This window comes from Mesoplodon mirus (assembly GCF_964341445.2).
Source record: "Mesoplodon mirus genome assembly, chromosome: 1".
In the NCBI taxonomy this organism is placed as follows: Eukaryota; Metazoa; Chordata; class Mammalia; order Artiodactyla; family Ziphiidae; genus Mesoplodon; species Mesoplodon mirus.
The window spans coordinates 26,699,642-26,726,171 of NC_138976.1; the positions used below are offsets into that span (position 1 = coordinate 26,699,642).

Genomic DNA, 26,530 nt, shown 5'->3' on the forward strand with positions numbered 1-26,530 from the left:
TGATATCAAGAAAGAAATAAAAATGCTTGCCATCACTTCTACATAACACTGTACTGGAGTTCTTAGTGTGATAAGATAAGAAAAAGAAATAAATACACACACACACACTGGTAAAGAATTAAAATGTCATTATTTGCAGACAATCTTACTGAGTTCACAGAAAACCCAAAAGAGGATCTACGAAAGGATTTCCACTTCCAAGCAGGATATAGTAGGTAGCAGAAATCTACTGCTTCCGCTGTGATGACTAGGAAAAAAACAGACTTTTTTTTAAAATCACATTTTTAAAGATACCAGAGACCATGAAACCAATGAAGACTAAGTGATTTGAAATTCCAGAAAGGAAAGGACCATTCCTAAGTAAGCAAAAGCTCACTCACTGGCATTTTTTTTTCCTCTAGGTTTCCTATGCAATATTCTTTTTAGGAATTAAATCTGCAACTTGTGCAGATTTAGGGCCAAGGATTACACCTGCATAGGCAGAGAGAAAGAGAAATCAGTGAAGCTATTCATAGTACCTGGGCTGCAATGGTGGACTGAAAGGGACCTTGAAACACACAGGAAGTTTTCCCCAGAGGATATTTACTGAGTACAGGGGTGGCATAGGAAGCTGGGGACTGAGCTAAAAAGACAGAGTAAAATCTCCCATGGCCTTGTAGTGCTTAGGAGATACTGTCTAATTGTATAAAGGCCTGCATCAGCATCAAACATACAACCAAGACATTTGCCAGATTTTGAAGCTGCCTAGGCAAGGAAGCATCTAGATGTTGAAAACACCATGAATTTTTAAGACAAACAGGAAGAAAGATATTGGTGACATATATGAGACAAATTATTAATATTCAGAATATATAAAGAACAGTTACAAAAGGACCATCAAAAAGATAAATGGGCTAAGATTATCAGTCAATTTATGAAAGAAACACAAATGGCCAATAAACATGTAAAAACATGCTCAGTTGTAATTAAGAAGCAACGAATTAAAGCTACCAGAGAACACATTTGGCCCATCTTATCAGCAAAATAACAATAACTTTTAAAGAATTTTTAAAATCAATATTATCAAGCCCTATGAAGGGAAAATATATCCTACCAGGTCCAATTTAGGTGCACATTCAATGTTAATAAAGCTAAACTAGGGACTTCCCTGTTGGCGCAGTGGTTAAGAATCCACCTGCTAATGCAGGGGACACAGGTTTGATCCCTGGTTCGGGAAGATCCCACATGCTGCGAAGCAACTAAGCCCATGTGCCACAACTACTGAGCCTGTGAGTCACAAATACTGAGCCCATGCACCACAACTACTGAAGCCCACGTGCTGCAAATACTGAAGCCAGCGCACTCTAGGGCCTGTGTGCCACAACTACTGAGGCCGCATGCTGCAACTACTGAAGACCGCACATCTAGAGCCCATGCTCCAGAACAAGAGAAGCCACCGCAATGAGAAGCCCGTGCACAGCAACAAAGAGTAACCCCTGCTCGCTGCAACTAGAGAAAGCCTGCGTGCAGCAACAAAGACCCAACACAGCCAATAAAAAGAAAAAAAGCTAAACTAGACTAGCTGGTGCCTGATTTGCCAAGGGATTTAATCCCCAAAGGATTTGGCAGAAAAAAATATGCAATAGACCCAGAAAGAAATGAACTAGTGTAATACGAAACATCCATTTTCTATGTGGCCTAAGGATCAGTATGAAATTGGACAGCAAGAGGCACTGCTAGAGACAATATAATGCTTTCTACTTCCTTAACTTGGTGAATTAGTGGCCATAATCGGAAAACAGTGTGCTAACAGCAAATACGCATAAACTAGAAGTGAAATAAATAAGGCTACAGATGGACTCCAGAGAGTCTTAAGTGCTAAATTAATGGTATTTGAATTTTATCCTACATGTGATAAAAGGTCACTGAGCAGCAAAGCTGGGCTTTAAAAATATTCACCTAACAGTGGTAGAGAACCAGGGAGACTAGTAAGGAAGCCACTATAATAGTCCTGGAGAAATAAGAGTCTGTTTACCAACTTAAAAGTACAACCTTTAGGTTGCCTTAAAATTCTAGTTATGGATAGAAAAAGATTTAACACTTAAAAACTATTAGAGGAATAGATACTTGCATGCTTAATTCTCAAACAACATCATGACAACAAGAATACTGCATAATTAATTAATTTAATTTAATTATTAAGAAGCAAAAACCTGGGACTTCCCAGGTGGCACAGTGGTAAGAGTCTGCCTGCCAATGCAGGGGGACATGGGTTCAAGCCCTGGTCCAGGAAGATCCCACAAGCCGTGGAGCAACTGAGCCCACGTGCCACAACTACTGAGCCTGCGCTCTAGAGCCTGCGAGCCACAACTGCTGAAGCCCGCATGCCTAGAGCCCATGCTCTGCAACAAGAGAAGCCACCGCAATGAGAAGCCCATGAGCCACAATGAAGAGTAGCCCCAGCTCGCTGCAACTAGAGAAAGCCTGCGCATAGCAACGAAGACCCAACGCAGCCAAAAATAAATAAAAAATTTTTTAGAAAAAGCAAAAACCTTAAAATTACATTGATCAATAATCTCAGACATAAAGGTGACTTTTTACAAGCTTTGGTCAAAAGTGATTTTAAGATAATTACAATGTGACATTTTGACAATATAACAAAGAATGACTTAAGGGGTATAATAAATGGAGGGTTTTTTTTATTATTATTAACTGGATGGATCAAATGTTAAAATGGATGTCAAAGGAATTATAAATTTAAGAAGGTTAACATCTCGCTGACTGGAAAATTAGCAGGTACTTTTGCTTCAGTGGCCACTTACTTTGCCTTGATGGGTTCTGCCTGCCAGCCTGCCTGCCTAATGCCCAGCAGGGTTCCAAATGGGAAAATGCCTCTCCTCTTGTCTCAGCAATGTCCCTCCCTGCCATGATTATCCATGTCAGATAGTAAAAGAGGCAGATGATTTCAACAGGAAGGTCTTACTGTTCTGGTTCCAGGATAAAGACCACTGCCACCTATGTACTTTTTCCATTCCCAAACCATGCCCTCCCACAATGTGGTAAAAAAAACAAAACAAAAAACAAAACAAAAACACAACAGCAAAATAAAACCGTAAACAGAAAAATTACAAACAAAGCCTATAAACTTATTCAGGATTCAGACTAAACCTGTTCATCCAAGTTCTATTTTATGCACATGAATCCTTCACTGTATATTTTCTCTTTTTTTTTTTTTACTGAAATACAGTTGACATATAACATTGTATATAAATTTAAGGTGTACAACATGTTGATTTGCTACATTTCTATATTACAATATTACAATATGATCCTCATTGTAGTGTTAGCTAGCACTCCTATCACTTTACATAATTATGATTTTTTTTTGTGGTGAGAATAATTAAGAGCCAGTCTCTTAGTAAGTTTGATGTTAATACAATATTGTTGTCTATAATTATTTTCCTATTCTTAATGTCTCATTTGTGTATAGCTCTTATAAAAACTTCTCAGTTTCTAATGTGGAAGGTTCAAGTTGCATTGGAAGGCAGACAAGTGTGAGTAACTCTGGTATTTGGGAGCAAGTGCTGCCTAATTCAAGGACAATTACAAAGTACATTCCTAAAAATGTTAGTGGGAGTCAATGTTCTGCACTGGCCAGCAAATAATATAAGAACGTCTCTTGCTCAGTGCTATACAGCCTATAGCCACTGGAGGGCAGCACAGAACCTGGTCCCAGCAGGGGCAGATGGATGGGACTTTCTACATCTAAGGCAGCATGACCACCAGAGAGAGTGATGAATTCTACTCTCAAACTCTCCAAAAGAGGCTGCAAAAGATTAGATAAAGTGATATCATGATCCATAGTTGAAGCAAAGGCAAGTTTTAATTGTGTGTGTGTGTGTGTGTGTGTGTAGAAATTTTGGAAAACAAAGACAACTACAAAAAAAGGAAACAACCATTTGTAATCCAACTACCACTGGGGAAAACCACTATTATTAACATTTTGGTTATATCTTGCTGACTTTGAATAAAAACTGCTTAACTAGCAGTTGACATGTTTCAATTGAGAAAAAATGAACTCTACGGTTAGTCAAATAGTAAAGTCTCAGCATCAATACTTGCAGAATGGGTATGAGCAGCCTGGAAGAAAATCCTAGAAAAAGTAGAGTAACATTCTTTAATCAAGAGTGATACCAACACTCTTAATGGCACAGAAATCAATAAATATTGTGTGGAAAACCACAAAAATCAATGACTCAGAATTGGTAAGTGATTGCACAAGAGTCAGATTCTGAAAGTGAAACTGTTTCAGGATTACTTGAATAAATTACTACCCTTTTTAGGTACACAAATGAATGATATGACAAAAAATCTGTTATCTAAGTAATTCTAAAATAGTTCTTATGATAGACATAAAAATCCTAAATGATAAGAAAACATTGTGCTAGGGCTTCCCTGGTGGCGCAGTGGTTGAGAATCTGCCTGCCAATGCAGGGGACACGGGTTCGAGCCCTGGTCTGGGAGGATCCCACATGCCGCGGAGCAACGAGGCCCGTGAGCCACAATTACTGAGCCTGTGCGTCTGGAGCCTGTGCTCCGCAACAAGAGAGGCTGCCATAGTGAGAGGCCCACGCACCGCGATGAAGAGTGGCCCCCACTTGCCACAACTAGAGAAAGCCCTTGCACAGAAACGAAGACGCAACACAACAAAAATAAATTAATTAATTAATAAACTCTTACCCCCGACATCTTCTTTAAAAAAAAAAAGAAAGAAAGAAAACGTGCTATAGTTCAATTTTTCTGTTTTTCAGTTACAGATAAAAGTGTGCCTTATAATCAGTGACAAGTAAACTTGACAAAATACTGCAAAAAATACCTTACCGTATGTTGAGAGATAATGATATAACCTATTTAAAGTATTTAACAAAGCACCTATAAAACTAATAGTTCATAAATGCTGGCTACTATTTATCCATCCATCTATTCAATAACTATAAATAAACACCTATTATGTGCTAGACACCCCAATCCAGTGCTAGGGATAGAGGGGTAAAAAGATAAGGTTCTTGCTCTTATAGAGCTTACATTTTATCATTATTATTATTATCATTAATATTACTACTGCTGCTGCTACTACTTCTAATTGTTTCCACAGACTAGAATCTTAAATGAAATTCTTAAAACTCTTAATGTATAATACATGTAACAAAAAGATATACCAGTTTGGATTCCCTAAGATCAGTATAAAAGAAATCCCCTAGTAAGTCCATAATAAATATGTCTTCACCAGAGATGTAGAGATTCCTTTTATGGGACCCCCAGCTGGGAGAAACTAAAAGGGCAACTGTCAGATCTGTGACAAATATGAAACACAGTACCCGTCCTCTGCAGGATAAGTGGGGACACAGCGGCAAATGCTCTCTGGGCTGTAGGAGGGAGCTGCTCCTCTATGTGTACCTTGAGTCTGTCTCTTTAATTGCCCTGACTTCCTTTTCCTTTTTCTCTTCCTCTACTTCTCTTCTACTTTGTCTGTTCCCTACCTTAAATACAATAGATGGAGAAGTTAGGGGCTTAGGAGGTGAACTAAATTTTACCACTAGATGAGGGTTTTTCAAGCTACAAGATTTACACTGGGATTTCAAAAAATATATAGCTAAGCTTAAATAGTTGGAAGCTTCCTGATGTCATTCCAGCAACAGTCTAAGTTTAAAATTCTCTTACAGTTTCCAACCTTTTTTGGGGAAGGCGGTAGAGTGGGGAAGGGAAATCAAAGCTGCTGCAAGCAGCTCATACACAGAAACAAAAGGGCTGACTGAGTGAAATAAGCCTGTTACATCCACTCTTGCCTTCTCTCCTCCAGTTGCAAGTTCTCAGCCTATTTACCTGAACCTTTCAACAAAGAAAGTCCTAGGAAGGGCATATAACGAAGTGAGATAAAGGTAGGGCAGAAAGCACTCCATGGGATGCTCCTACGTGAAAGAGACAGAGATAGAAAGAAATGCGGGCAGCAAACCTAGAATTATGTACTGAGATGGCTTTTCCTGATCAACTAGTAAACTGGCGTAGAGGACAACTCCAAAAGGAGGCCCAGCAGGTTCTAAGGGATGAATACATGCATTGCCTCCCACAGGGGCTGCTTTGAAAATACTCGGCATGTTTTATGAAAATCAGTGCCATTACATTTTTATATTGTTATATAATTATGTTGTTTCTTCACTTTATGGTCTCACCTCATCCTCAATTCTTAAGCAGTGCTGATAAAGTAAAAAACTATAACACCGCACTGGCAGAAATTCCCAAATGCAAGACAATATACCAGATTTGTGGCTAAGACAGACAGACTCACAACTAAATTCAGACGTGTCACACCTCAATTTGAGCTTGCAAAATGTTAAGAAGCAATACATAGTCATTAAAGACTTTAAAAATTCAATGCAAGCAAAGGATGGCTCATTCATTTTGCCACATTAATTTCTTCCAGGAACCTTGTTGGGTTTTATCAAGTCTTTCAGCATTTATTGATAGGATAAGCTGGTTTTCCCCATTTTAGATACTGATGGGATTTATTCTATTTCCTAACATTAAGCCATCTTTGTGTTACTGGCATTCTACTTGGTAATGGGAGAATATTCACAAAAGGCACATCTACCTTCCATAGCACCCAGTGGTAACGCAGACATGCTACTGTCCAGGAGATGGCAACTTATGAGAGAAGGCAGTTCATGACCAAGAAAATGCCTTCAACTGCCATCCCTGCACACAGGAGGTTTTCACTAAGAAATCGAGACAGCCACAGAGAGAACCAGGGCTCAGTTTCCAAAAGCCATCAAGTGGCTCTAAGTATTCCTCAAAATGCCAGTAAAAGTCTATCCAAGGAAATTCTCTTTAAATTCAATAATCATGTTGAAGGTTACTTATCATAGTGAAAGTAACAGAAATTACAATTAACAGTATCACAGTACACCTGTACAGTGCAGATTTCAAGCTTCTTTCACACATATTCTCTCAAAAACTCTAAAGCAACAAGGTGCTCCTCCCTCTTTTCCAAACCAGACAAATTACAGGTTGTGAATTTTTATAACAGCTTTCTATTTTGAAAATTTCAAACTTAAAAAAAGATGAAAAAGTAATATAATGAGCACCTGTATGCCCTCACCTGGATTTAACATTTTACCACATTTGGTTACCATATCCCTCTTTCTCACCACACACACACACACACACACACACACACACACACACACACTTTTTATGGTGAGTCCTAAATCAAGTTTAGCAATTTTTTTGTTTTTTTAGATAACCTGCCCAACTGTATATGACTTAGTAAGTAGTAGGCCTCTGGTACCAGAACAAAGGATTCTACCTTAGTAGAGGGTTGGGCCACACAGTATAGAAACAATAATACCACATATAAGTAATTACATTTTTGTTTATATACTGACCCAGTAGGGATAACGTAAACAGACTATTACATTATTCATAACAAACATTTTGTCTTTTTTTTTTTTGGCCATGCAGCACAGCATTCTGCACCTCAGTTCCCCGAACAGGGATTGAACCAGCGCCCCCTGCAGTGGAAGCGCAGAGTCTTAACCACTGGACTACCAGGGAAGTCCCCTTGAGTCATTTTTATGCAGGAACTGCGTGAGTTCTCAGTTTCTATGAGAAACCTCAATTTAAATTACTTTACTTTGACCTTCAAAATAGTACAGTTACCTGATAAAAGCTGTATACTGCTGGCGACAAGTCTGGCTCCCCCCATTTACTATGTAACCTTGGTAAATCACTCAGCCTCTCTAAGTCTTTCAGTGTCTTCATCTATAAGATGATAATATACTCCAGCTCTCTGCAAGTCCACTGTTCATTACCACCTCAGAAACTTCACACCTACTCCTCCATTTGTCTGAAACACTCTTCTTCTCTTTTTTCCCTTAAAAACTCCTACTCTTCCTTCAGGTCTTGTATCATTGCCTCAAGAGAGGACCTTTCTATGCCCCTAGACTAAGTCAGACTTATTATCTCATAGCACCCAAAACCTTCCCTTCAAAACAGTTATCCCAATAAGCAATTGTGTATTTATTGCTCTTGCCTTTCTGGGTGTGTTTGGCTCACTGCTATATCTCTAGAACCTCCCACATTGCATTCTAAAGGGCAGGCATATTAAAAAAAATGTTGTGGAAGAAATGCATAACACTATCTCAGTAGTGAAGATAACTGAAATAATACATTCAAAAAGCATGCCTGGGCTTCCCTGGTGGCGCAGTGGTTGGGAGTCTGCCTGCCGATGCAGGGGACACGGGTTCGAGCCCCAGTCCGGGAAGACCCCACATGCTGCGGAGTGGCTGGGCCCGTGAGCCATGGCCGCTGAGCCTGCATGTCCGGAGCCTGTGCTCTGCGACGGGAGAGGCCACAGCAGTGAGAGGCCTGCATACAGCAAAAAAAAAAAAAAAAAAAAAAAAAAAGCATGCCTAACTCCAAGTAAGCACTACATCAACAATAGTTTTTCCCAGCAATTTGACTAGAAACCTTTTACAGGACCTTTTCCAAGAAATAACACTATTACTATGAATGGAAGTTATGGGTGACACACTGAGCCGGAAGCAAGAGAGACAGACTTAAGTATCAGAAGGCAGGACAGAGTGGGTTGCCACAATGCCAGACAGGTGATTAATAAGAACACATATGTGAGCAGGATGATATCTTGATTCTGAGATCACCTTCTGGTTCTGCTAGGAAGCTTCATAGAGAACTTCTGCCTGACAGAAACTAATCCTGAAGCAGCAAGTAGGTACACTTGGCTGGAAAGAATACTGTAAGGAAATAAAGACCGTAAGTAGTAAAACTTTTTATTTGCAAACAGTACAATTGCCTAAGTAGAAAATCCTATGGGATCTACATAAAACTTATTAGAACTAATAAGTACCAGTGTACAAGATCATTATACAAAAATCAATTGTATTTCTATATACTAGCAACAAACAACAGAAATAAAAATTTTAGTTTTGACAAATGTACCATGGTAATGTAAAATGTCAACATTAGGGTAAACTGGGTAAGGAGTATAAGGGAACTCACCGTATTATCTTTGCAACTTCTCTGTATCTCTACATTTGTTCCAAAAATAAAAAGTTTATTTTAAAAATATCATTTACAACAGCATCAAAAAATAAATAGTGATAAATCTGACAAAGATGTGAAAGACATGTAGACTAAAACATTGCTGAAAACTGCAAAACATTGCTAAGAGAAATTGAAAAGACCTAAATAAATGGGGAGATATACAATGTTCATGAATTAGAAGATTCAATAGTGTCAAAATGACAGTTCTCCACAAAGTGGTCTAAGGATTCAAAGTAATCCCAATTAAAATCCCAGCAGTCTTCCCCCTCAGCACCCCCTCTGGCTAAAAATTAACAAGCTGATTCTAAAAGTCATACAGAAATCCAAAGCAACTAGGGTAACCAAACCACTTTGAAAAAAACTGCAAAGTTGGAAGATTTACACTAATGACTTCAAGACTTATTTATAAAGCTACAGTAATCTAGAAAGTGTGGTATTGGTGTAAACATAGACAAATAAACAAATAAATCACAGACAAATATATCCAGTACAGAATAGAGACTAGAAATAAGATCCATATATATATATGGTCAGTTGATTTTAACAAAGATGCAAAGTTAGTTACTGAAGAAAGGATAGTCTTTTCAATAAATTATGTCAGGACAACTTGATAACTATTTGCAAAAAATGCATTCCAATCCATACATTGTGCCACATGTACAAACTAACTCCAAATGCATAATAGACCTAAATGTAAAACTTCACGCTATAAAATGTATGAAAGAAAACATGGCAGAAAATCTTTGTGATCTTGGGTGAGGCAAAGACTTCTGAGATACAGAATTTAAAAATATAATCCATTTTGTAAAAGGATAAATTGTACTCCATCAAAATTAAGAGTATATGCCCTTCAGAAGATACTCTCAAACACAACTGGAGATCTCACACTTCCTGATTTCAAAACTTATTACAAAGCTACAGTAATAAAAACAGTGTGGTACTAGCATAAAGATAGACATATTGACCAATGGAACACAACAGAGAGCCCAGAAATAAACCCTCACGTATATGGTCAAATGAATTTTGACAAGGATGTCAAGTCATTCAACAGGGAAAGGACAGTCCATCAACAAATGGTGTTAGAAAAGCTGAATGTCCACATGCAAAAGAACGAAATTGGATCCTTACCTTGCACCATATATGAAAATTAATTTGAAATGAGTAAAGACCTAAAGTACCACCTAAATGATTAATACTCTAAAAAGAAAATAGGGGAGAAAAGATTCATGACATTGGATTCGCAATAATTTCGTGGATATGACACCAAAAGCAAAGGCAACAAATGTAAAACCAGATTAACTGGACGTCACAATTTAAAACTTCTGTGCAAAGGACATAATCAACAGAGTGAAAAGGCACCCTATGGAATGGAAGAAAATATTTATAAATCCTATTATCTGATAAAGGGTTAATGTCTAGAATATACAAAGAACACCTACAGCTCAACAACAAAAAATAAACGGATTAAAAAGTGAGCAAAGGATTCAAACAGACTTTTCACCAAAGAAGGTATACAAATGGCCAAGAAGCACATGAAAAGATGCTCAACACTACTAATCACTAGGGAAATGTAAATCAAAACCAGGATGAAATATCACTTCACACCCTTTAGGATGGCCGTTATCTCAAAAACAGAAAATAAGTGTTGGCAAGGATGTGGAGAAATCAGAACCCTTGTGCACTGCTGGCAGGAATATAAAAATTGGTACAGCTGCTTTGGAAAGCAGTATTGTGATTCCTCAAAAATTAAAAAATAGAACTATCATATGGTCCAGCAATTCCACTTCTGGGTATATATCTGAAGGAAATGAAAACAGTATGTTGAAGAGATATCTGCACCCCTATGTTCACAGCAGCATTATTTACAATAGCTAGGACATGGAAACAACCTAAGTGTCCATCGATGGATAAATGGATAAAGAAGTTGTAGGATAGCCATACAACAGAATATCATTCAGCCATCACATGGAAGGAAATTCTGACACACGCGACAACATGGAAGTACCTTCAGGACATTATGCTAAGTGAAATAAGCCTGCCACAAAAAGAAAATGCTGTATGATTCCACTTTTTACCAGGTATCTAGAATAGTCAAACTCATAGAAAAATAAAGAGGAATGGTGGTTACCAGGAACTAGGGGGAGAGGGAAATAGGGAGTTGTTTAATGAGTATAGCATTTAAGTTTCACAAGATGAAGTCCTGGGGACTGGTTGTACAGCAGTGTGAATATACTTAATGTTACTGAACTGTACAATTAAAAATGGTAAAGATGGTAAATTTTATGCTCTGTGTATTTTAGCACAATTAAAGACACTCTTAAGAGAGTAAAATGGGAGAAAAAGATCTGCAAATTACACGTGTAAAAGAGAACTTGTATAAAGAGTTCTCAAAACCCAGTAAGAGTTTATTATAAGAAATTATTACACCTGTTAATAATTTAACAGATATGCTAAATTAAAAAGACTGACCATACCAAATGTTGGCAAGAATATGGAACAACCTGAACACTCATACACTGCTAGCAGACGTGTAAAATAATACAAGTACTTTGGAAAACAGTTTGGCAGTTTCTTAAAAAGTTAAATATACACCTACCGTAAGACCCATATATTTCACACCTAGGTATTCGCCCAGGATAAATGAAAGCATGTGTACAAAGAGTCGTACCTGAATGGTCATAGCAGCTTTACTTATGATAGCCCCAAAATGGAAACAACCCAAATGTCTGTCAACAGGTGAATAGTTAAACAAATTATAGTATATAGCCATACAATGGCATGCCACTCAATAATAAAAATGAATAATACATGTAGCCATCTCGAAATAACCATGCTGAGTCAAGAACAACAACAACACACACACACATACACACACACAGAACACATGATGTATGATTTCACTTATATAAAATCCTAGAAAATACAAACTAATCTATAGCAACAGAAAGCAGTTCCATGGTCCCCTGAGGATTGACAGGGGAAGAGAGGGACCACAAAGGAGCACAAGCAAAATCTGGGGGATGACAGATATGTTGACATCTTGACTGTGATCATGGTTGCACAGCTGCATACATGTGTCAAAACATTAAATTGTATAATTTAAGCTTGTACGGTTTATTATATGTCAATTATATTTCAATAAATCATTTTTTTCTTTAAAAAAGCAAATCCTACCAAAGAACAATGTGCCTAACAGGCACTTCTCTCCAGACCACAGGGCTCTTACGGTCTTTCCAGTTCAAAACCTCTATAATTCAACTGGCACATGAGGGGTTACCCAAAGTACAGTCTGTCATACAATCTCAAAGAAAGAGTGGAAAACATGAACAAAACATCAATAAGGATTTCATAATGTCACTTTAAAAAGTGAAGAATTACACAGAAGGGAAAAAATATTTAGAGAAAATACACAATGTCTCAGATATAACTTTCATTAGTAAAAAACTAATTTTGTAGATATCTCTGGTGGATCAAAAAAACATCTTAACTATGGTTATTTACTCCCATAAAAAGAGAACTTAATTACTAGCAATGATGTCAGATTTATCTCATATGTTAATATGTTCAGAAGTAGAATAAATGATATGTATTGTTCAACAATAGTTAATTTTTCTTTCTGATAACTGTAAGCTTGAGAGCATAATTTCAGACCTTATACTCCAAATTCAGTGAAAGTAGGCACTGTTGTCTGTACTGTAATGTCTAATTAAATACATAAAGAATAGAAAAATCTGAAATGAGAGTCCACACCAAAAACATCATGTTCTCTGTCAGTGAAAGGTGGGAGGAAAGATCCAGAAAGCAGTGTGGAAATGCAGGCCATGCTTGTACTGACAACCTTTTATTGCTCCCTTCATCGTATCTAGTTATGAACCACGGCAGACAGAAATGTGGGGTATGGCTTATAAGATTTTGAAATGCTCTGCTGTTAGCCGTTTCTGGGATTTTTTACCAGAAAATCCCCAAAACGTTTGTTGAATTGAATAGAAAAGAAGCAAATAGGTCTAGGAAGGCATTTGGTCAGGAGGATTCTGGATTCTAAGCCTGCCATGACTAGATAGTAGGCTGTATGACACTGGTTAAGCCACTTTATTTCCATTTCCTCATCAGCAAAGTGAAAAGTTAGTGTATACACATACATACACACACACACACACACACACACACACAGAAATTCTACTTGTCAGGTGAAATGTAAAGGATAGGAAATTTGCACAATGGGAGTGTTCCATAATTCAGGACAACTTATCAATAACTCAATGCAACAAGCTTTCATTTTTTTATTTTTTTTTAATTGGAGTAAAATTGCTTTACAATGTTGTGTCGGTTTCTACTGTACAATGAAGTGAATCAGCTATATGTATACCTATATCCCCTCCCTCTTGGACCTCCCTCCCACTGCCCTCCATCCCACCCATCTAGGTCGTCAGAGCACCAAGCTGAGCTCCCTGTGCTATACAGTGGGTTCCCACTAGCTATCTATTTTACACATGGTAGTGTATTTATGTAAAACCTAATCTCCCAATTTGTTCCACCCTCCCCTTCCCACCCTGTGTCCACATGTCAGTTCTCTACATCTATGTCTCTATTCCTGCCCTACAAATAGGTTCATCTGTACCATTTTCCTAGATTCCACATATATGCGTTAATATATGATATTTGTTTTTCTCTTTCTGGCTTACTTCACTCTGTATGACAGACTCTAGGTCCATCCACATCTCTATAAATGCCCCAATTTTGTTCCTTTTTATGGCTGAGTAATATTCCATTGTATATATGTTACCACATCTTCTTTATCCATTCGTCTATCGTTTGACATTTAGGTTGTTTCCACGTCCTGGCTATTGTAAATAGTGCTGCAATGAACACTGGAGTACATGTGTCCTTTTGAATTATGGTTTTCTCAGTGTATATGCTCAGTAGTGGGATTACTGGGTCAAATGGTAGTTCTATTTTTAGTTTTTTAAGGAACTTCCATGCTGTTCTCCACAGTGGCTGTATCAATTTACATTCCCACCAACAGTGCAAAAGGGTTCCCTTTTCTCCACACCCTCCCCAGCATTTATTGTTTGTAGATTTTTTGATGATGGCCATTCTGACTGGTGTGAGGTAATACCTCATTGTAGTTTTGACTTGCATTTCTCTATTAGTGATGTTGAACATCTTTTCATGTGCCTCTTGGCCATCTGTATGTCACACACACACACACAGAAATTCTACTTGTCAGGTGATACATAAAGGATAGGAAATTTGCACAATGGGAGTGTTCTGTAATTCAGGGCAACTTACCAATAACTCATTGCAACAAATTTTTAATCAGTAACTACAGCAAATTTTACCTCAAAGACAGTCTAAGACAATCTTAGTATAATCTTTTAAACAAAAGAAACCACCCCAAAATCTGAGATTGTTTTATCTGAAATGACTACAAATAGTATTTTTGCATGATTCTAAAACTAACAGAAATCCTCTTCTTTCCTAAAACTGTATTTCAATTTTATTTATTGATTTTGGTATTTGCTTTGGTAGAAAACCAAAATGATTTACTACCTATATGCTTGCCCTACTATATTTTAATGAAAAAAAATTTTTTTAATCCCTCACACAGGCAAAATGGAAAGTAGTGTTGTAAATACATAAAGATGAAATATTAACATTTTAACCAAGGTCACTAGAACATTTTGGCTTGTTCTCTACTTAAAACAGAGCATTAGGAAAAAAAAAAAAAGTGTGTGTGTGTGTGTGTGTGTGTGTAGGAGAGGTGGGGACAGGACAGTTTCTTCCAGACTTCCTATAAGGTACTTACAGTGCTGATCACAATCAACTCTGGCAAACACGACTTGATTTTCATTTGGATATTCTTCCTTAATGACATTGGAAGCTTCCTCAAAAATTGGGTGCAACATCTGGCTGAAACGACACCTATGCACAGAGGAGGATACCAATTAAAACTGAAAATCAGAAGCCATAAAATTCTATTGATATTTCTGTTGTTATCCATCCATAGTTAGCATATAATAATAAACAGAATTAACAATCACACTGTTAATTCAGGAATCCTGATGTCATTCATTGGAGAGGAAAACAATTTTGAATTCAAAGACTATTCCATTTCAAAGACTGGACAAATAATTTAAAGATTCTGGTTTTTTTCACTGGAAGAAAATGGCCAATATTATGGAGCACAAAGCTAAGGACCTCTCACAGTGGCAATGAAACAAGTCTGAAATAAGCCCTCTAAGATGTATCTACTTGGACTTGTAACTACTAAGACTCAGGCATTTATGAAGGAAATTAGTTTTCTCCAAATAATGAACATATTTTTAGGCTACAAAATCTTTAAAATCGTAAGTTTATTGCAAATATTAGACTGATTCACCTGACAAGTTCAGTCAAATCTCATAGGCAAGTTAGCATACTAAATAAATAAGTTTTATAAAAATGATATATGGGGGCTTCCCTGGTGGCACAGTGGTTGAGAGTCCGCCTGCCGATGCAGGGGACACAGGTTCGTGCCCCGGTCCAGGAGGATCCCACATGCCGCGGAGCGGCTGGGCCCGTGAGCCACGGCCGCTGAGCCTGCGCGTCCGGAGCCTGTGCTCCGCAACCGGAGAGGCCACAACAGTGAGAGGTCCGCGTACCGCAAAAAAAAAAAAAAAAAAAAAAAAAAAAGATATATGGTATAGAGTGAATTTCCCCCTCAAAATTTACCTCTGGTTAAAATGGGCTTTTGTATCTATAAACTATTAAATATACTAAGTTCAGGAGCAAAATTTTTTAATCCCCAAATGAGACTTTCCTGTCCATGTTTCCTTTGTCTGTTTTTGTTTTGCTTTTACTTTTAAAAGGGGGCACAAACCCCATAATATTTCAGAAACTTGATACCTCTAATTCTGACTGCCCCTTAATCAGGCCAACCACTTCACAAATATATTCTATGGGTCATTAAAGGGACCCGATAAGAAAGAGAAGAATAAGAATCAGCACACGAGCAGCTGCGCTAGAATGGTCATTCTCATATGAAAACGGTTTGCAGTGTTTGTCAACAACAACAACAAAACCATAATTGCTACTATTGCTTCCTGAGCCCTTTGCCATCAAGAAATTTTCTTAAATGAAGCCTGTGAGCTCTTTAATCCACATGTGATTAGGTCATACATATTAACTGTAATTCAACAAAAATATTATTAAAGCCTGTGAAAGGAAAACAAACTTTATGCTTCTTCCCTATTTCTTTCTGTATGTAACTCTTCTAGCCCACTCACCTGACTTCCTAAGGAGATGTCCTAGAATATACCAAGGAGACACAATCTGTATCTTCAATCTCTCGCTTTCAAGTGGCTCTTTCCTCTTTTAGCATTCTTAAATCTCTCCCATCTGGGATAGGTGGGTGGGGTCTGTGGATATCAGGGACCGTGTCTTATTTGACTACATATTCTAATAAGCATTTCAGTAGATGTCCGTTAAATGAATAAACTGATAGACTGGAGGAACTGGAGAGGCTAGGACCACAGGCTTGTGGGTTCTTACAGTTTGCTGAAGATAGCGTTCTAGAGGGCCAGGGAGGCAAGGGGTAAGGACTGATTAATGGTTTCTTGAAGAATTAGGATATGGCCTAGTAAAGAATCAGTGGACAGGCTCCTGGCTTATGGGCAAGGTAAAGACAGATATTAACGGCTCCTTTCTGGATTGTCCAGTTTGCTGCCCAGTAAGCACTTAAGCACAGATTCATGTTTAAAATAGGATCAGTTTTAATACCAAAATGTGAAAGGGGAAGATGAAATAAAAATTCAATTGCAATATTACTGTACCTTCATACATATGGAAAGTTACATTTATAAAAGTAACACAACCAAAGAAAATAGATCTATTAACAGGGCCTTAAGGGTCATCAGAATCCAATCTCCAATCTAGTACTTGAATCGACCCTTTACAAATCAACCAAATGGGTAAAAGTCTCTGCAGGGACAATTTAGGGGCACCTGCTAATAGTATAACCTAGTGGGGAAAAAAATAAGCTTTGGAGTCAGACATACCTGAGTTTAAATCCCAGTTCCACCACTTACTAGCCATCTGACCTTTCTGAGCCTCAATTTCCTCAACCTAAAATGGAAATTATAATACCTACCTGCAGGGTAGTTCTGAGCATTAAAAGCAATATATGTAAAGAGTCTGGCACATAACAGCATTATTAAGTTCCTATTATGGTTTATTGTCCTCTCAGGTATATTTTTAGGCAGGTCTATTAGAGAATTCTTCCTTAAACTGTGCCACATCCATAACTTCCAGAGGGAACTCAGAATCCAGCCTTTGAGGCCACACAGTGTAAGTCTATGTCCTATGGCCAGTTACCCAAGTTTTTTCAGTTGAATAAAAGAGTATTAATTTATGAACAATTCCAGGTATTCTTTGGTAATATGTTTCTCAAATAACTGCAGTTATTCCACATTTCCAATTCACTTTTTGCAAGAAGGTCAGTGGCATGTTCTATTTCTTTTTCTTATAACACACAAAATCCCTCCATCAAAATAACTGCATTCTAGTTTTAACTCTGCCATAATCTAGTCAGGTGACTGTGGGGAAATACTTTACTCCTCTGGATCTCAGTTTTATCTTTAAAGTGGACTGAATTAAATAATCTTCTACCAAATGTTGTGGCTAATGTTACATCTGGATAATCCTAATTTACCTTGGAAAATGCTTCCTTTTGTTGTACATTTTATAAATGGTATTTTCTCTGTATATCTTCAACATTTTACTGAAGTTCTTCAAATACAGATACTATACATCATTCATCCAGTAAATATTTATTTGTTGATAAATATAATAAATAAATTAATAATATAATAATATAATAAATAATATAATAAATAAAAATAAATATTTATTTATTATGTTAATACTTATCTGCCAAGTATTATGCAAAGTGCTTGGGGATTCATGTTGAAAAAAGAGATACAGTAACTTTTCACAAAGCTACTAATACAGTAGGGAAGTACCAACTAAACCACAGCATACAAGTGTTATGACTGGGTAAGTATGTAGTGTTATGAGAAGATATAAAAAGGGTTCCTAACCTGACTTAAGAGTAGGGGTAGGGGTACTGATGTAGGAAGGTGACCTGGAGAAAGTGGCATCTAATCCAAGACTTGAAAGATGATTCAGACTTAAGGAAGTAAACAAGTGGGTAAGAGAAGAGAGATCCATTTAGACAGAGAAAATACCATGACTAAAGGTCCAATGATGAAAGAATACAGAATATTACATAAACTGAAAGACATTCAGTATAACAGAACAGAATGTGGGAGTGGAGAGAGGCAAGAGATACAGCTGCAGAGGAAGGAAGGGACCAGGTCATCAGGGGCCTCCTAGGCAAAGGTAACAGAAAACATTTAAGGGTTTTAAGATGAGATGTAAACTAATCCAATTTGCACTTTAGGAAACATACTCCGGCTTACTTTGTAGTGAACAGAATGGAGACACAAAGGACTAGAAGCACAGGAAGTAAACTAGGAGACTGTCACAGGAATCTAGGTAAATTGCAGTACTGTGGCCTGAAGTAGGGTAGTGGCATCTACTAGGTAGTAAGCCTAAAAGGGTCATATTCAGATACAGATTGTCTAGGAATAAGGATCATGTGAGTGTTTCAAACTTCTCTCCATCTGAAGCTCCCTTCTTCCTATCCCCATGCCACATTCTTTAACGTCTGCTATATATTATGCCCTTGTAGATGCTGGGAATACTAAGTAAGACATCTCTGCTCTCAAACTCTGTTTGCTAGAGCACAAAGATGAAAGACAAAACAAAACAAACAAACAAATAAAATGGTTCCAATGAACCTAGGGGCAAGGACAGGAATAAAGACCCAGACATAGAGAATGGACTTGAGGACACAGGGAGGGGGAAGGGTAAGCTGTGACAAAGTGAGGGAGTAGCATGGACATATATACACTACCAAATGTAAAACAGATAGCTAGTGGGAAGCAGCCACATAGCACAGGGACATCAGCTCGGTGCTTTGTGACCACCTAGAGGAGTGGGATAGGGAGGGTGGGAGGGAGACGCAAGAGGGAGGAGATATGGGGATATATGTATATGTATAGCTGATTCACTTTGTTATACAGCAGCAACTAACACACCATTGTAAAGCAATTATACTCCAATAAAGATGTTAAAAAAAAAAACAATGTAGCAAGAAAAGAATGTGGTACATAGGGAACTATATGAACACATAAGACAGAATCCAATTCAGACAGGGAAAGGAGTAAAGGCTTCCTAGAAGTAGTAGGTAGTAGTAGATGGTATATGTTATAAAATGTCAAGATTATTTTTCCTTCTAAACTTGCCACACCCACATCCTCACCTCCAAACACTGCCTTACTCCTCAGTCAGGAAAAATAGAGAATTGCAATACGTAATTGTGTGTGTGTGTGTGTGTGTGTGTGTGTGTGAGAGAGAGAGAGAGAGAGAGAGAGAGAGAGAGAGAGAGAGAGAGAGAGAGAGAGGGAGAGACAGAGACATCTGAGTTTTTTTTTTTTTTTTTGATTAAAGTTTTTTTTCTTTTTTAAATTTTATTTTATTTTATTTTTTTGCTTTATAACAAATTTAATCAGTTAGACATCTGAGTTTTTATGTTACCTGCTTTTATTTTAAAGTGTGGGATAATGGAATCAGGTATATTTTCTCTCAAGACAAATGCTCACCAAATTGAGCTGTTTCATCTTTGAATGAACCTTAATTGATTTTTGTATATGGAATATTGTCTCACAAAAAAAAGAGGCTTCCCCACTTACTCCTTTCTAGCAAAGAAAAATCACCTCTAGAAAGTTAAAAAAAAACTTAATGATGCACTCCCCCCCGCCAAAAAAATAAAATATTACTTACCAATCAGCATAAAAATTTACTAAAGCAACATCAGCATTGTCTGAAATTGAAAAACAAAACCAAATAACCTAAGTTACTCGTGCCTACATAATTATGACATAATTAAAGATATGGTTTTCATCATGGTCTTTTTTCCATTCTTAAAGGCTCACTAAAAATACACAGTAACTTATCTCTCACTCAGAAACCCATACAGAGAGTCATGGACAGCTTATATAATTTGTGGGAGTCCCTGTTCCTTTTCTCTGTATCGTCCTCCATCTTAATACCTCCACTGAATGAATATAAAATAAACAGAGAATCAAACCCAGATCAGGCAAGTAAGCTACTAAATAGCCTACTCTCATAAAAAGTGAAGTGGAGTGATTTGGATTTTAATAATCCATTTTTTGACCTTTCATATTCATGAATAACCGAGTTTTGCAAATAAAATCCTATTCAGAGAACAGACTTGTATAACTAATCTATTTCTAAAACTCAGATGCCACCTAGTTGCAACAAGTAATCTACAAATAACAGTGTTGCATAAGATGTACCTTTTCTGGTTCCTACCCATTTAACAGTTATTCTCTGTTGTAAAATATAACAGTATTATTTGCATATCCGGATGTGAAGACATGAGAAAGATATATCTGTTCCTTTTGCCTAAACCTAACAAAGAGAAACTTAAATAAACTCAAGTACTCAGTACTCACACACACACACACACACACACACACACACACACACAGAAACCATACCCACAAAGATATTCTAGAATTTGAAAGATAAAAGGAGTGAAGATGATTTGCAAGTTTCAATTCTCTTTTTCCTTTGTTTACCTTCAAAGCACTTTTTATCTACTTGCTATTTACTCTAAAGCAGTGTGGTTCACAAACTGTGATCCCTGGGACCAGAAGCACCAGCATCATGCTGGAACTTGTAGAAATGCAAATTCTTAGGCGGGGTCTAGCAATTCCTATCAGAAACTGGGGGCAGGCCTAGCAATACTGACAATAAGTCCTCCAGGTGACACTGATACAGGCTAAAGTTTATAGCACCATTTCTCTAAAGAGATCCCATAATATGGGAATAGACTTTCTAGCATTTAAAACCAGTTCCAAGAACACAAAACAATATATGATGGTCAATGAATAACTCCTTTTAACTCTTACTATTTTTAGTTTTGCTCAAACCAGTGGGTGAAATGGAATGCTTAAAAAAAAAAAAGACATTATTTATCCACACTACATTTTCTTAAAACTCCTAAGTTGTGATTTTTCTATCAACCACGTCTTCATCTTCCCTCTACTACTTTTAAAAACAAGAAATGTTTTCCCCCAAGTTAACTGTATCTACAATCACATTGTCAGCAAACAAGCAAAACACTTATTGAACTTAATTGGACCAATGACAATAAAAGAGATCAGAGTAGGTGATTTAGTTAAAAGCTAAAAAAAAAAAGACAAAAAAAAATTGTAGGCTGTGTCCTAAGGTCATTAACATGAAATACTGCACAGTGGAAACTGCTGGCCTCTAAGCAACAAAATACTCTGAATTGTTAAGAGCGGTATTCATGACAAGGCAAAGAAACAAAACAAGACTAAAAGCTTACTTGTAACACAGGAAAGTAGACTTACGCATTTTAAGAAACTTTACTAAAAACTAAAACCAAAAATGCTTAGTTAATTCCCTATACCATGGAATTAATCAGAATGCTGGCTCCTCAATTGTTCTAGATAACTGAGATTTTATTTTGTTTTTGTATATAAACTAACTCTTTAGAGAGAAGAAAGTATACTTTAAAAATATCAAGGTACTTACTTAAAATGTCATCTATATTCTCTGTATCAAGACTTGCTATTTCAGTTGTTACAGGGGTAAGAACCCAAGTTACCTGGAAATTTAAAAAATGTGAAATTAATAAATGTTTCCACAAAAGGCAAATAATGCTGAAAGTCTAAAAAGAAAAAGAAAATTTATGAATTAAGTTGGTTCCACTATTTAAAAAATTATCCATCAGTTGGTTTTAATCTTTATTATCTATTCTAGCCCTTCACAAGATCAGTGAAGTAGAAGTACAATTTCTCAAGCCTAGAAACTGGTTCAATACATTTCCTATACTTCTAAATACATAATTAAAAATGTACTCACTGTTTTAAATTAATATTCTCAACAAATTTATCTCTGGTGCCACAAGAAAAATTTTGCCAGATTATTAACAGTTTTGAAAGAATATAAAACCAAAAGCTAAGTCTGCTGATTCTATCCCACCATGTCTCTAAGACAGAACAAAATAATAAAAAGAACAATTCAAGAAAGACTTTTCAAATTGTTAACCAAAAGCCCTTCTTGTCTGGTCTTCACTTACAGGTGGTAACGATGTGTTAGGTGAGAGGTTATTAAAAAGAGAGTTAAGAGCAGTAAAGTGCATCCACTTTAACGTGTCTAAAACGCTAAGTTCAATTTTATCAAAACCTTAGTGTTTCTTAGTGTTCAAAGAAAATCTCAGCTTGCCATCTGCAGAACAAAGAAAAGGCATGATTTTAAACTAAACTAACAACTGCTTACTTATTTTAAAAAGTAATATTTAGTGTATTTTGTTTTTAGGTTCCATCTTTAATACATTATGTGTTTTTTTGTGGGTTTTTGTTTTTTCTGCACTCAGAAAGTTTATTGTCTAATGGAGAAACAAGCATTAAGTTACAACAAAATCAAATAAATCGTGTATTGTCTCTAATGCAGTAAGTAGTTTGATAATATCTAATACAATAAGTGAAAGAGAGATGTTTCAGCATCATATTTGGTGGGACTGGTGAACAAGGCCATGAAAAATAAAATCAAGCAAGGAATGAATACATACAAAATCAGCATAGAGGATAAAGGTAGAAGCGCAAGTATTTAATTTCAAAAAGAGACACACATCTGCTTTGGCAGCAAGCTATAAGGAAAGGTTTGAAACTTACATTTGGCCCAAAAGTATAAACAGGATTACCCATGGTGATGTTGCTATTTTTTTTTTGTTTTTTTAAATTTTTATTGGACTATAGTTGATTTACAATGTTGTGTTAGTTTCAGGTGTACAGCAAAGTGAATCAGTTATACATATACATATATTCACTCTTTTTTAGATTCTTTTTCCATATAGGTCATTTCAGAGTACTGAGTAGAGTTATGCAGTAGGTCCTTATTAGTTATCTATTTTTTCGTTTCTCTCTCTCTTTTTTTGGCCATACCTCAGAGCACGCAGGATCTTAGTTCCCCCACCAGGGATAGAACCCATGCCCCCTGCAGTGGAAGCGTGGCATCCTAACCACTGAACCGCCAGGAAATTCCCTAGGTTTCTATTTTGTATATAGTAGTGTGTATATGTCAATCCCAATCTCTCAATTTATCCCCCACTACCCGGTAACCATAAGTTTGTTTTCTACATCTGTGACTCTTTTTCTGTTTTGTAAATAAGTTCATTTGTACCATTTTTTTTGTTCCACATATAAGCAATATCATATGATATTTGTCTTTCTCTGTCTGACTTACTATACTGAGTGTGACAATCTCTAGGTCCATCCATGTTGCCGCAAATGGCATTATTTTGTTCTTTTTTATGGCTGAGTAATATTCCATTGTATGTATGTACCACATCTTCTTTATTCATTCCTCTGTTGATGGACATTTAGGTTGCGCCCATTTGATGCCTGGACAGTTTTTTGCTCAATCTCGTTTATGTATGGAAATCCATTCGCTGAACCACTGCTCTTTATCAAGTGACAATTAACATTAGGCCCCGATCAAGGTACTGAAGACACTCCTCTGCCCACTCATTTCATGGACACTTTTGGTACTCACAACAGTTACAACTCAAAATTGTATAATTCACCAACAATTCAATTTCTGAATAGTATAAAGAGACATGTTGATGCTGGTAGGTAAATAAGCCCATCTAATTATTTGAAATATTGCTATAAATTCATTCTTTTCTTAGAAAAAACCTAAGAATAACACCAGTCTTATTTTCAAGTTACCATAATAGTGTAGCCAATAGCTGACATTATTTCTGTTAGCAACCAGTAAATTATACTCTCCTAAAAGTAAGCTAGATAACTTAAAATCCCTGAATATTTTACTTCTATAACTAATTTCATTATTTTCAATACCTCAAAAATCAACTGGAAAGATCAGACTTCCCTCACTAGTCATTACTTACTACCCATACCTCAATTAACAGATCCCTCCCACATCAGTGTATGACCAGCTCTAGACAACTGTATAAACTGTCAGAAGATAAACTGAAGCGTATTAAGATGTTTAAGGGTTTATATGAGCAGAAATCAATTTGAAGCACACAGCATCCAATCTAGCAGATAGAAAGGAGCTCCAAGGAGCTGTACAAAATATCAGACTTTTATAGGCAGAGGGGAGCAGGAACAAGGACGTTATACTAGGCAAAAAAATTGGATTGGTTATTGCAAAGTTAATTTCCTTTAGAAGATGGCAGGGGTCTATCTGGCAGATTACCTAACATGTGCTGATCAGGAGACTCCTGATTGACTGCTTTAGATTCCATTTCTGGAAGAGCCTAAACTGTAAGTTAAGCCTCAGTTTGGTGATGTGGGGCTTAGCATAAGCAACTCCATTTGGGGCCTGTTGTCTTGTTTCTAACAATTATATTGATAAAGGAAGATTTTAAAGTGGATTGTACGCTGAAGAAAAATTCAAGAAGACCACATAAAAATAAAGCAACAAAGTTGGTCATTATCAAACTCAAGTCATTAAATAACTTGACAGTCATTTACAATGTCTGCTAGGTACTGAGGGCACAAATGCACAAGGCATAGCGTTCATGCTCTATCTCAAGGAGCTCAAACTAGTGGTGGTGGTAAGGAGGGGAGAAAAAAGTGATAAATACAGATATGATCATGGCCTTCAGCTGTATAATCTAAGGAAGCCCATTTTTGAAGAGTTACTTACTGCCTATCAAAATACACGTTTCCAGGGAAATATATTCTAAATGTAATTGCTTTTTACATGTTAGATAATGACAAAAATGAGGCACAATCAATTTGGCTGTATTAAACATAACCATTACGTAAGAAACATTGTGCTAATAAGCATGCAACTGGTAAGAAGAATTCTGTTAACAGCTGTGTTTAAGAGGGCCCAAAGCAAGAAAACTGTCTCTGACCCAATAATTTCTCCTCCCTGTAGGGTGTAAAAGAGGCAATTTATCATTAACATTTCTATTAATATGCAGTATGAAAGGAAAGACAAGTTGTTTATTTGAATTGTTAGCAAGCTCCACTAGTCTGACAAATCGTTTCTTTTCATGTCAGCCCCGGGCAGAAACAATATTCTCCTGGGGAAACACCTTTATGTGTCAAATGCTATAGTGCTTAAGTAAAATAAAGACAAGTAGCTCTAAACCAGGAAAGGAGGAGGGAAATCATTTAATTTTTAAATTTAGACTTGAAGTAAACTTTTAATTTTTTTTTTAAAGAAACAACAAAAACCTACACAGAAATTTTCCGTAGATCTTAATAGTCATGGAGAATTTAGCCTCTAATGATGGAATATTACAACATATGTAAATATACAGACATAAACTTATGAAATATTTTACAAACTGGTCACTCTCTTCAGTTCATTAGCTCATTTTCTTGCCAAGAAAACCGAGAAGCATCTCCAATAATCTTCTATAATTCATTAGATAATTCCTTCCACATGCATTTATTGTACAAAATGTTAAACATTTCAGTCTGAGACATGTCTACTGATATGATCTTATATAAAAGGCACATAGTAAATAGTAAACACTGCACCCAAATTCATTAAAAAACAAATAAAGTGAAAGGCTAGCTTTAAATAGGAGCTTCTTCAGACTCAGCAGATATAGAGAACAAACTAGTGGTTACCAGTGGGGGGGCCTGGGGGGTAGGCAGGGCAATATAGGGGTGGGGGAGTGGGAGGTACAAGCTATTGGGTGTAAGATAGGCTCAAGGACGTACTGTACAACACAGGGAATATACCCAGTATTTTGTAGTAGCTGTAAATGGAAAGTAACCTTTAAAATTGTATAAATTTTTTTTAATTTAATAAATAAATAGGAGCTTCTTTAGCAAGTAAAGTGTATTTTCTTCCATTAGATGGTTTTTAAACATTGAGATATCTTTGGGAACTAAAAAAGCTTTCCTTTCCTTTAATTTCCCTGTATCCTTCATGACCACCTAACTGGCTGGTGATGCCAGTGCACTAGCTGTATTTCCACAGCATTTTTTAAGCCACCCAGTAGCCAGCTGCTTTTCCCAAAACATGCCCCACAATTTTTCTGCTTCCTTCTCTGTGCGTACATGGTCTCCTCTTTGTGGAATGTCCTCTTCTCCACTACTGCATAATCAATCCTTCAAGGACTGATTCCCTCTTCCAGGATGCCTTATCTGGTTTTCCTGGTAGAAAATGCCTTTTCTTTCCCAAAAGCCAACCTACTCCATGAGGATAGAAAAAGGAAAAATGTAGGTTAGGGAAATGGGAGTTACTGCAAAATCAAAATTCTCTCTAAATTAGACATCAGTTT

At 36.8% G+C, this 26,530-nt stretch overlaps 1 protein-coding gene across 1 annotated transcript in view; it reads right to left on the reverse strand.

The window, feature by feature from the left end:
* Positions 1 to 26,530, reverse strand: part of ERP44 (endoplasmic reticulum protein 44) — an 88,023-nt gene that overhangs the window by 33,865 nt on the left and 27,628 nt on the right. The window contains exons 2-4 of the mRNA XM_082628937.1: positions 21,787 to 21,859; positions 19,984 to 20,023; positions 14,906 to 15,021 (exon numbers count right to left, since the gene is read on the reverse strand). Of these exons, the coding sequence (XP_082485063.1) occupies positions 14,906 to 15,021; positions 19,984 to 20,023; positions 21,787 to 21,859 (229 nt within the window). The remainder of the gene's footprint in view (positions 1 to 14,905; positions 15,022 to 19,983; positions 20,024 to 21,786; positions 21,860 to 26,530) is intronic.